General features: G+C 32.0%; 1 protein-coding gene across 1 annotated transcript in view; it reads right to left on the minus strand.

Moving 5' to 3' along the window:
• LOC117175704 (serine/threonine-protein kinase minibrain) overlaps nucleotides 1-10,984 on the minus strand; it is a 349,640-nt gene that overhangs the window by 256,010 nt on the left and 82,646 nt on the right. The window contains exon 5 of the mRNA XM_033365467.1: nucleotides 10,047-10,193. Coding sequence (XP_033221358.1) covers nucleotides 10,047-10,193 — 147 coding nt within the window. The remainder of the gene's footprint in view (nucleotides 1-10,046; nucleotides 10,194-10,984) is intronic.

Here is a 10,984-nt window from a genome sequence, read left to right on the forward strand (position 1 = left end):
GCCATAAAGATAGGTTGGGCAAGACAGTACGCGTCCCGCATTCAATGTGTGATTGACTATATCACATCTGGCAGGAATTTTACCGCCAAGGTTCGAAAGTTCACGCGCGAACTCCGGACCCGTTATCACGGCTCTAGAAGGCAACTATTAGGTTCTGCTTTCACGCGTATGGCATAAGTATAAAACTGCTTCTCTAAGGTTCTCTGTTTGGAATTTTCATGGGAAATTGGATTTAAATTAATCGGATATTAAAACTCAAACTAATGCTTTCAAAGTGGCTTTACAAGCCACCTATTACGTTCTGCTATCTCGCGAATGGCACAAGTTCGAAGTTGCTTCTCTAAGAGGTTCTGTTAGGAATTTTTATTGGGACTGAGATTTCAATTAACCGGATATTAAAACTTAAAATAATGCTTTAAGAGTGGCTCTACGAAGCACCTGTTAGGTTCTGCTTGCTCGCGAATGACGCAAATACAAAATAGCTTCTCTAAAAGTTTTTATTAGGAATTTGAATAGGAATGCGGAACTAAATAATTCAGGTTCTAAAAATGCCACTTAAGCAATTAATCCTTCAAGGTGGCTCTATGAGCTATTTATTAGGCTGCATATATTGAAAATTGCGCCAGCATTGTGCAACATCAAATGAAAACTTAAATAAGTTGTAACTTGTAGCAAATGTGCTTTCATAACTTATACTTAATTTATACATATTTCCAATTATTGATTAGGAATTGTTATTTTTAATCAAAAACTAAGTTAAATAGTTTTATAAAATAATCAGATAAATCGAAAACTGTGAATTTTATGGAGATTTTTATATAGCTAAAAATGTTTTTTTTCTACGGTTATTAAAATATTTTTCAATTGCACTGCTGTTTATTTTTATCTGTTTTAGATAGTTTTCGGACGGTTTAAATGTATGAAAAAAGTTAATGAGCCCTTTGTGAAATAAGTGACATTCAATGATTTGTTTTACATATTTTAAATTGCTGTTTTAAAAAAGTTATTCCACATTTGAAACTGACACGAATAAAAAAGTATAGGAAAAGAATTAGTACATTGTAACCTGTACATTTTATAGTTTTTCCATAGCATGAAATTATTCATTTGTCATTAAGGGTATTTACCCATTCTTGTACTTAACATTTCTTAATTATTTATTACCTTTGGATAGCTTATAAACTTTTTAAATATTTAATGAAAAAAGAATTTCAAAGCGTTTTTTAGATAAATAAAATTTAATTTTAATTTCTTCTTAAATAATTGTTTCTATCAAATTCCCTCGAAAAATTTCAATTTATCCTAAGAACTACTCATTAATCATGTACCGAAATTTTGTAACGAAAATCAACGTACATCGATAGAGAAATGAGTTAGAGCGCGCGGTAGAATAAAAGTTTAGGCAGTATAGGTAGGGTTCGAATCCTCAGCGAGTGCGATTTTTCAAAGCGTTTAAGCATGCGATTATATCTGCAAGTACCACATTGGCAAACTGTGTACTCAAAAACTATAAAAAATGAAGACTATATAACAATAAGTTAAGCAATAGCTTTTTTTCGTTAACCAATCGGCCCGAATACAAAACAATTTAGATCCTAATAAGATCTACTTTTCAAATTACTTTGCACCATATAAAACCAATTAGAAGCCAAATAGAAAATCCGTTTAGGTGCCGCTTAGGACCCTACAGGTATGCATTGCGAGTACCGAATTTACACACATTAGATCCTAATCTGATCCATATTAGCAGTGCATACGCTCCAAATAGATTGTAATTAAAAAATGAATAGAAAATCCGTTCAGGTGCCACTTAGGACCGATAGACAATGCTTTGCGAGTACCGAATACACATCACATTATATGTTAATCCAAGCCACTTTGCAAGTCACTACGAACCAGATCAAGATCAGTTAGAAATCGCGAATAGAAAAACCAATTAAGATCCACTTAGGACACATAGAAAAACGACTAGCTTCCACTTAGGACCCGATCGGTAATGCATTGCGACTAACTAATACACAACACATCAGATCCTAATCATATCAACTTCGAAAGTTTATAGAAACCGAAAAGAAAACCATACAGAAAAGGAGTAGAAATTCCGCTTTCAAACGTAGCAGGACCCAATAGAAGGCGAACCTATTAGGTTTCTATGTGTATATGGTCTTCTATTAGGCATTTTTACTAGGGATGTGATACTTTGTCGTGTGTTAAATTGGGTTCTGCCCCCCCCCCCCCGGGCTTTTGACCACAAAAATTACAATTTATTAAAACTGAGCTCGGAGATCCTATAAAATAGTATGACGGATATCCCGGAACTTTTTTTTAGGGATAATAACAAAAAATTTATTCTGCTAAATAAAAATGGTATTCATGTGCACTATTTTGAGGTTAGGATCCGTTTTCAGCAGGGACTAGGAGCGAAGCGTCGTTCGCCCTTTTCTCTTCTCGAGCCAAAGAGTCTCGGAAGGCAGGTCAGCCTCTTCTCTCCTCAATCCTCGAGTAGAGTGACTGAACTTGGTGTCACGAGTTTCGTTGTGGGGAGAAGAGAAGTGATCTCGGGGAGTCTCCTATCAGAATGGTTGAGCAACTTGTCGCCAGCTGTGGTGCTCGACTCTGCCCTCGCGAAGCAAAGGGAAACAGGGTGAACCTCGAAGACTTGCAATGCGCAAGGCGAAACTCAAAGGCGCGCTTCTTGGTTGCCACGAGAACTCGCAGTGAGACTGGACGCTACTCGAATCCTCTGCATGAAGAAGCTCGCCGCGAGCATCGCGAGCCTTGCCGAGAACTGTGGCTTAGTCAAGAGCGGAGTTTAGGCCCCCGAAACTAAGTTTCTTTATTATTCAATTACCTTTTCCCACACTCCTTGCCTTTTGAGATCATAAGGATCTGATTTGCGATCATGTATGAACTCAAACCAAGATGGCTAGCGTTCTTAGAGTGTAGTTGTGTCTTGCGGGCAGTTAGGAACCATTTTTAGGTCATTTATTTATGATACCAGTAGTAGGAATTGGCGGCTATTTTGTTTACTCTGACTAATGAACAAAAAAATAAGATCAAATTGATCCGAATGTACAGATCATTATGATGTTGAGAGACAAATAATAATTAGAGCAAAATGCTCCGCCACAAAATTGATCCCTTTTTGTTACTGTACTGGTTCTGTTTTTTACAAGTATTCTGCGTTCTACGCTTTAAAACAACTTGGAGCTATTTATTAGAATTTGATACTGTGTTATTTATTACTTAAATGAATACCATGTCAAACTTGATGATTTCAATAAAAATATCTTTTTATCTCTTTATTAAAAGAATATTTTTAAAAAGTCCTTCAGCATCACAATTAATTCAATTATACTGAAAAATTAAAATATTGAGTTCAAGATTCAATCTCATATTCATCAGGAAATGAGTTTATATTGACAATGACAGTACTGGTTTCATACCCAATTGTCTCGCCGTCTCAAAATTCGAGATGAGTAGTCAATTATTTTTCATACATTTGGCTGTCCTTATTAATAAATAAATAATTTAACAAAAGTAAAACAGTTAATATTTTCTAAGAAAAAAATGCTGTTTCATCCTAAATCAACTGGTAGATACGTTAATAGTAATATTCCTCTAAAAAAATGTTTAAGAAAGTCTCAATTATTAGTGTTTAGTAACAAAAAATGACCAAACGATTAGAAAAGTGGTACTGTTCCTTGCAAAAAAATGGTTTTCTCCACAACATCATGTTGCAAATAAATTGAGCGTAATATTGCCAGAAAAATCTAATGAAAATCTGTGAATATAATTATAATTATTAAATATATATTTCAATATATTTTTCAAATTTTTTATTTCATACATAATATTTTTTGTTAGCGATAGAAAATATTTTATTCTTATAATTTCTTGTGATTCTTGATCACCTACGTGACTGTTTAATTCACAAACTTTAATTAATTATTGATAAAAATGTTTATATTTACTTATTAATCGATAATATTTAGTAATTTTCCATGATGAATATCATTCTCATACAAATTTTCAGCATTTTCAGTCAAGAGAAAATATTCTTCTGTGATTAAGCATTGCAAAGAAGTATTGATTCATATATAAATAATTAATGACAATTAGGTTAAATCTTAAATTACATATTTTTGTTAATTAAGTGTGCATTCAGTAATTAAGATGACCAATGAGTTCAATTAACCAAAGTAAAAAATAGTTTTTAATTTATTTTCCTGAAGGTTGAACATTGTAGGCTCAAGAGATTTAATGTAGGGTTATTATTGAAGTTGAAGTTAAACAGCGTCAAAGTAGGGTATTGAGTTATAAAAATTTAGACTCTAAAGATTCAAAGTAGCTTCAGAGAGGTGTTACAGCTTCAAAGTAGGCTCTAATGTTTCATTTTCTAGGAGTTAAAAGTTTAAAGCAGGGGCTATAAGTTTAAATAGCGTCAAAGCAGGTTCTAATAAGGAGCTGCAACTTCAAACTAGGGTCTAAATTTCGACTCGGGCACTTTTTTCCATAGAACACTTTAATTGGCTTTACATGTCCCTTTTCGTTTGTTTTTTCGGCATTTTGAAAACGCTACAAGTTTGGTAATTTTTCTTCTATAACAAAAAGTCAAAGAGATACATTTTTCGTTCTTTTGTTTACTATAAATAGCTGTCGATAAAATTTTCAAAACTTGGAAAAAGGTGATATCAAAAATTTTGACAAACCTCTAACTTTTTGAATTTTGATAAACAGTTATTGGTTAAACAACTTGATCTTTCTTTTTGGTTCCTCAAACTCAATATTAAACCCCAAAAAACAGTTTCTTTAAAAAAAAACGGAATTTTTTTTTAACACTTTTCGTTGAAGCAATTAATTTTTAATCCAAAAACCAGTATTTTTATAAAGTAGTTAATCTTTTAACCCCAGACGTGAATTGTGTACTAAAGAAACAATTTCCTAAAAAATATTAACATATTTTCTACAAGAAGGTTAATTTTTCAAGAAATACTAAATTTTTTAACAAAAAAGAAGAATGATCAGCTGAAATAATAAAATGTTAACTTTAAAAAATTGATTGTTATCAATATTAAGCCAAATAATTGAATTTTAAACACAATATTTTCAAGAAAATTGTTAATGTTTTTATAATATAGGTGTGTTTTGAACTGAGATTATTAAGTTTCCAGTAAAAAATTTATTTTTTACTAAATAGTTTAATTTTGAAGAAAAAAAAACTATGAATTTGAAAGAATTTGGTTGACTTTTTCATCTATTTTTTCTCTCATTATTATTTCTTATCTCCAACTAGCCGGAAAGGGAGGTAGTTTTGAAGTCTGGTTTTGTAATCTTGAATCTTTTTCATGCTCATTTAGCATAGAATTATTCATGAAAAAATATATTTCTGTTCAGTCTTAAATGAAAAGTAATAACATTTCGAACCGAGGAGATGAAATTTGAACTGGCTAAATTTATAAATCACTTAAAAATATAATTACAGAAGAAAAAATAGAGTTTTCAACTGGAGATGAATTTTTGAAAAAAGTATATGAATTTTCAAAAAAATATATAAATAGTTTAATTACAGATCATATGTAAAATAAAAATTTTAAAGTAAAGTTCAAGTAAAGCGCACAAATAATGTGACGTATTTAACTATATAGTGTGTGACGCAGTGTCATCTAATGAAATGTATATTCTGCTTATTGGCGGATCCAGGGGAAGTTTTTAGAAACCCGTCCCCAACCCCTCGAAATATTTTTCTGTGTCTGCCCCTGATTCTGCTATATGAGCGCCCCGAACAAGGAAACTCTTCTCTTCCTCGTTACAATTCAGCCTATGGACCGGGGAACGGTTTAGATACCGAATAACGTATCTATGATACGAGTAGGCGCTCGCCCACTCTCTCGGCCACTCAGTCTCCGTTCTCGCGAAGCTCACATCGAACATCCTCGCTCGTAACGCTGAGAAAATATAAACAGGAGAAGAGACGGCGAGGAGCGGATTTTACGCTCTTCACACATGTCGTTCTCAGTCCCTAGTTTTCAGCTCTCTGCCATTCCGCTACTGTAGGTCTCTTTCATACCGATGCTGCCGGTGACCATTTAGAAATGATTTATGAAATAAACTTTCTTAATATTGCCTACAAACAAGGTTAGAAGGGGGAAATTAGTTATTGCGTTTTTTTGCTTGTCCCAAGTTTTCGACGAAAAATATTGTATATTGGAAGTAAAGCTGGGCAGAATTGTAATACACATTACTTTGAAATACACACACATTAATCGAATTTAGCAAGATTAAAATTGGTTAATTATTCCACAAAAGAAGAGTTCGGGGGCGTTCGTTATCATATTCGCTGTAATTCTCCAAATTTTTAAGACAAAATCTTTATTTTTGTAGGAAAAAAGCCGACGGAACCTAACGCTGGTAAAATCTACAATTTTCTAAGTATCACATGCCCTTAAAGTATGAGAATTGACTCAAGATTCAGTCATAATAGGAATGTTTTTAATTACATTTTTAACTTTTAAAATTTTTAACCAGTTGTTTATTTTCTACAATCTACAACTTTTTAAAATAACATTTTCAATACCACTTCTATTTCTTACTATAATAAATATAAATTGTCTGCAGTTAAATCCTAACCTCATTTCTGGTTTTGATTTTTAATTCTTATGTATCACTTTTATATATCTTCTGGCAGATCTCTACCTATTACTAAAAACTTTCTCGTTAATAATGTTTAAAGTTTCATAACTCACAAAACCTCCTTTACTAAATATAAACTTCTTAGTGTTTCTATACACAATTATAACAAAAAATGTGTTTAATCCAAAAATAATTGATGTTACTATAGCATTAAATTGACATAAATCTATTACAACTCATTCCCCTTATGACGAAAACATCGGGGTTTCAAGACGTGGCATTAAATGTTGGTTATTGGACGTGAAAGATTTTATATAAAAGAAAATATATTATGCAGTCAAATAACTATACACTTAAAGATATAAATGGAAAATAATCGATGAATTTTTCATCATTTGAATTCTTGCGACTTGAAGTTTACATAATGTGTTTCAAATATTTACAAAATATTTCTTTTATTGGGTATGGGTAGTCATAAATTAATGCGATTTTGTAAAAAAAAAACCAAATAATCTGAATTGCATTATTTTTTTGCAGATATTTCAGTATGTTTTACTACCCCATTTGTACGAGACACCTGCTGAAGGAGATAAGCGGGCCACTTGTGCTAAACGAAAGAGACAAACCTCGAAAAGATGTTAAGAAACTAGGAGATGAATTAAAGTATTTCTCTACCATATTTGAGACTTCATAACTTTTTTCACTCGTTTATTTATATTTGAAATTAAGCTCCATCGACTTTTAATATTACACCAAATAATATGTGTGTATAATTAATATGAGTTGCATAATATTAGCTGCACTAGTATTATATAATTATTTAAAAAGCTGATTAAAAACGATATCATAAATTGAATTTTCCCTACAAATTCACTAATATTCATTGATTCCTTATCAGAATTATTTTGGTAATGTGGTAATGTCTGCTATTCGAATTATATCAGTCCTTCATAACGCTGACATCGTTGTTCCGTACTTTGATACCAATTTCAATCACGATCTTGCTTCTGAAGATCCTTTGAGTCCAGCGAAGTTCGTAATATTATGCGATGAGTCCGGAAGGACATTATAATTAAAAGTCACGTTCTCAGTGGGGTTCATATCGGGAGAATTTTCTGGCCACTCGAGAACAGTGATTTGCTTCCCAGCTAAAACGGGTTAATTCGTCTGGCGAATCTAAAGAAGTACGATTTTAAAAACGCAAGTAAGCTCAAAACATTTGTCAAAAATTACAAGAATAATGTGCCCTAATAATATTTCAAGGCACAGTACTTCTGAAATTTTTAGAATTTAAACTAATTTATAAATACGATCTGGAGTTAAAGCGTAGCTTGACATAATGAAAGTCCAAACTTTAGAATAATAATCTATGTTTTAATTAATATTACTAGTACAGTTAGTACAATGACATGTTAGGACTACTTGGCCTAAACTTATGGCTCTTTTGCCCACAATCTGGATCCGCGATACGACTCAATAACCTCGCAATTCTACCCTTACGTCCTTCAACTTTCTTAACAGCTTTACGCCACCTAGCGACCTTGCATAAAAGTAACTATGAATGTATTTTTCTAGCACCTATTCCTGTAAATAATTGGAAAATAATTTTATAATACATTTGGACGACTGTATTGCAACTACTAATTACGTAATTCTACAACCAACAACTAAAGGTGACTGTAAAATCGACGTTGATGAGAATCTAACTACGAACAACGTATTTACAATTAATCAAATTCTGAATAAAGTTCATTCAGAAAATTTGCTATTGGAATTCATAAAAAAACAGATTGCCCCTGGCAAACTGAATACGTTGGAAATTAGACTCAAGGACTTCGACAAACCAAAGAAATTATACACTGAGAATCAAAGAAAAACTGGATCGATGGGGCGTATGACTCTCTAAAATGCGCAGGGTATAATTATATTAATTCTTGGATTACTATTCGCTTACAAGATGGAGATAATAGATGGGCTTATCGATAGTTTAGGAAAATTGATTAGTATATTTTAAAATAATCCTAAAGGTAGTAATAAAGTATCAAGTGACTTACACGGTCGCACCCTAATTACACCTGGAAGTTTTTGCCAGGATTCCGAGATTAAGAGATTTATAAACTTAATTAAACTGTTGTGTATATTCCTAAGGGAGGAGGTGTCGCAAAAGTCCATCTGAGTATTAGAATAGTCAACAGATTTCATTGCAGAGTTCAATATACCGAGCGGAAATGTCTGCTAATCGAAATTTAGTCCAGACTCGATAGCGTTAACACTATCCTGCTTGAGAGCAGAAGATAAGGAATTTTGTACAATTTTTTCATAAATTGAATAAACTCAGAATCGAGAGGGTTACTCTCGAATCCCCAAATTTAAATTTAACTGTTGCTTAGTCACGTGGACGACACATGCAAGTGTGATGAGCTGGACAAATAACCTTTCTTGTAATAAGTACTGTCCGATTCAAGAAAATATTTCATAATTATTAATAAAGTTTTATTTAGAAATACTATACATTATTACTTATCTTTTCCTCCAAATTTCTCAATGACAAAATATATTAAATATTCCATTCCTTAACAATTTAAAGTATTTCTAAAGAAAAAGAACGTTAATATAGTACTTTATTTGATAAATAACCTACTGTGCTACGACCCTGACTTTACATTCTGTCAGGTGCGATCATATGACGTGTAATATCCAGCAACAAAATACCAACATTTTTCGAGGCCAATTTAGACCTTCTTATCACGGATTATTTATAGAAAACCTATAAGGTATGATTAACAGATTCTTATGCTAGTTAAAAATTAGCATAATACCTGCACTTAAAAACAGATATATAAATATATACATATATACATTTCTCCTTTTAAAAGAGGTTACTTGATCTAATTTTGCATTATTTGTCAAAAATTCATCAATTTATCATCCCAACTTTCGGGGAAAAGTTAGGAGGGAACTTTTCAACTTAAAACTCTCGTATCTTTAAGTACGACAAAATCAAAATCTATGTAAGTATGTGAGTTTTCTGCTTACACTTTCCTTTTCTTTAAGTACGACAAAATAAAAATCTGTATGAAGGAATTGTGAGACATACAGTCAAAAGGTAACCGTGAAAATTTATATTTGATAAATTTTGGTTTCTAAAATCAACCTCTAACTTAGAAACTTGTATGTGGAGAACAAGGAAAGGTTGTTTTTTAAAGTATTTAACAATTATTTAATACATTTTTCGCGTAAAATAATCTATATCACTCTTATGCTTTTCTTTAGTTTGATCGAAAAGCGTAATTTTACCAAATTTTAAAGCAATTCAATAAATATTCGCAGATATTAAACCGCGAAGCAGAAGTAAACTTTATATGGACCCATATACACCTTACATATTTATACTTCAACAACTCCAAACTTACCTCGTTGGCACCACTGAAGAGCGGTTCCCCTGTATGCATTTCTACTAAAATACATCCTAGACTCCACATGTCTATCGCAAGATCATACGGAATTCCCAGCAACACTTCTGGTGATCGATAAAACCTAGATTGTATATACTGGTATATCTAGAAAAAAAAGAAAAACAACATTGTTTCCATGTGAAAATTATTCAAATCTAAGTGCCTTTAACACCATAGTGACCACTACGGTGGTTTACATTTATAACTGATAAAACTTTTTTTTCTTGTGAACGATCACCCAATATTTTTGTTTCCCGGAAAAACTTTCACTTCAAGTTTCGGACAAACAGGTTAATATTAAGCCGTGTCCTCGAACCTTTGAAATTAAAATAGGATTTCAACTGGGAAAAGATAAGTTGTTGAAAAACTGGGAAAGAGCTATTGCTTGTTATAAACTTTTTATAAATTAAGCTTCAGATCTTCTTAGAAAGTGATCCAGGCTTAAATTACGCCAAACAACTTTCAGTACCCCCACCCTTCGAGAAAAGTCTTGTATTCTACAAACAAAATGCCCCCAAAAATGAAAAATAGCAGCTTTATATGTACCTGAACTCCCGAAAATTCAAATGAACGAAATTTTTTACTGATAACTATGTAATCTAGAAAAAAGTGTGAAAAAGTTTGTTCATTTATATTGGAAATATATTTTATTGAAACAGAATTATAATGCATATTTTAGATTGCAGTTAGAACAATATTGATGGATAAAATAAAAACGGGGGAAAATATTTCGTTAATTTTAACGTTAGAATCTTCAGGTACATCAGTTCTATGCAAAATGCATGCCGAAGACGACTTTTAAATAACTGTTTATGCATAAATTATGTGTGTTTGAAACGTGTGTGCTAGTACGAAAATACGAGAATATTTAAATGTAGTTATTCGCGATTAGAATG

The sequence above is a fragment of the Belonocnema kinseyi genome, chromosome 6 (assembly GCF_010883055.1).
Source record: "Belonocnema kinseyi isolate 2016_QV_RU_SX_M_011 chromosome 6, B_treatae_v1, whole genome shotgun sequence".
NCBI lineage: Eukaryota > Metazoa > Arthropoda > Insecta > Hymenoptera > Cynipidae > Belonocnema > Belonocnema kinseyi.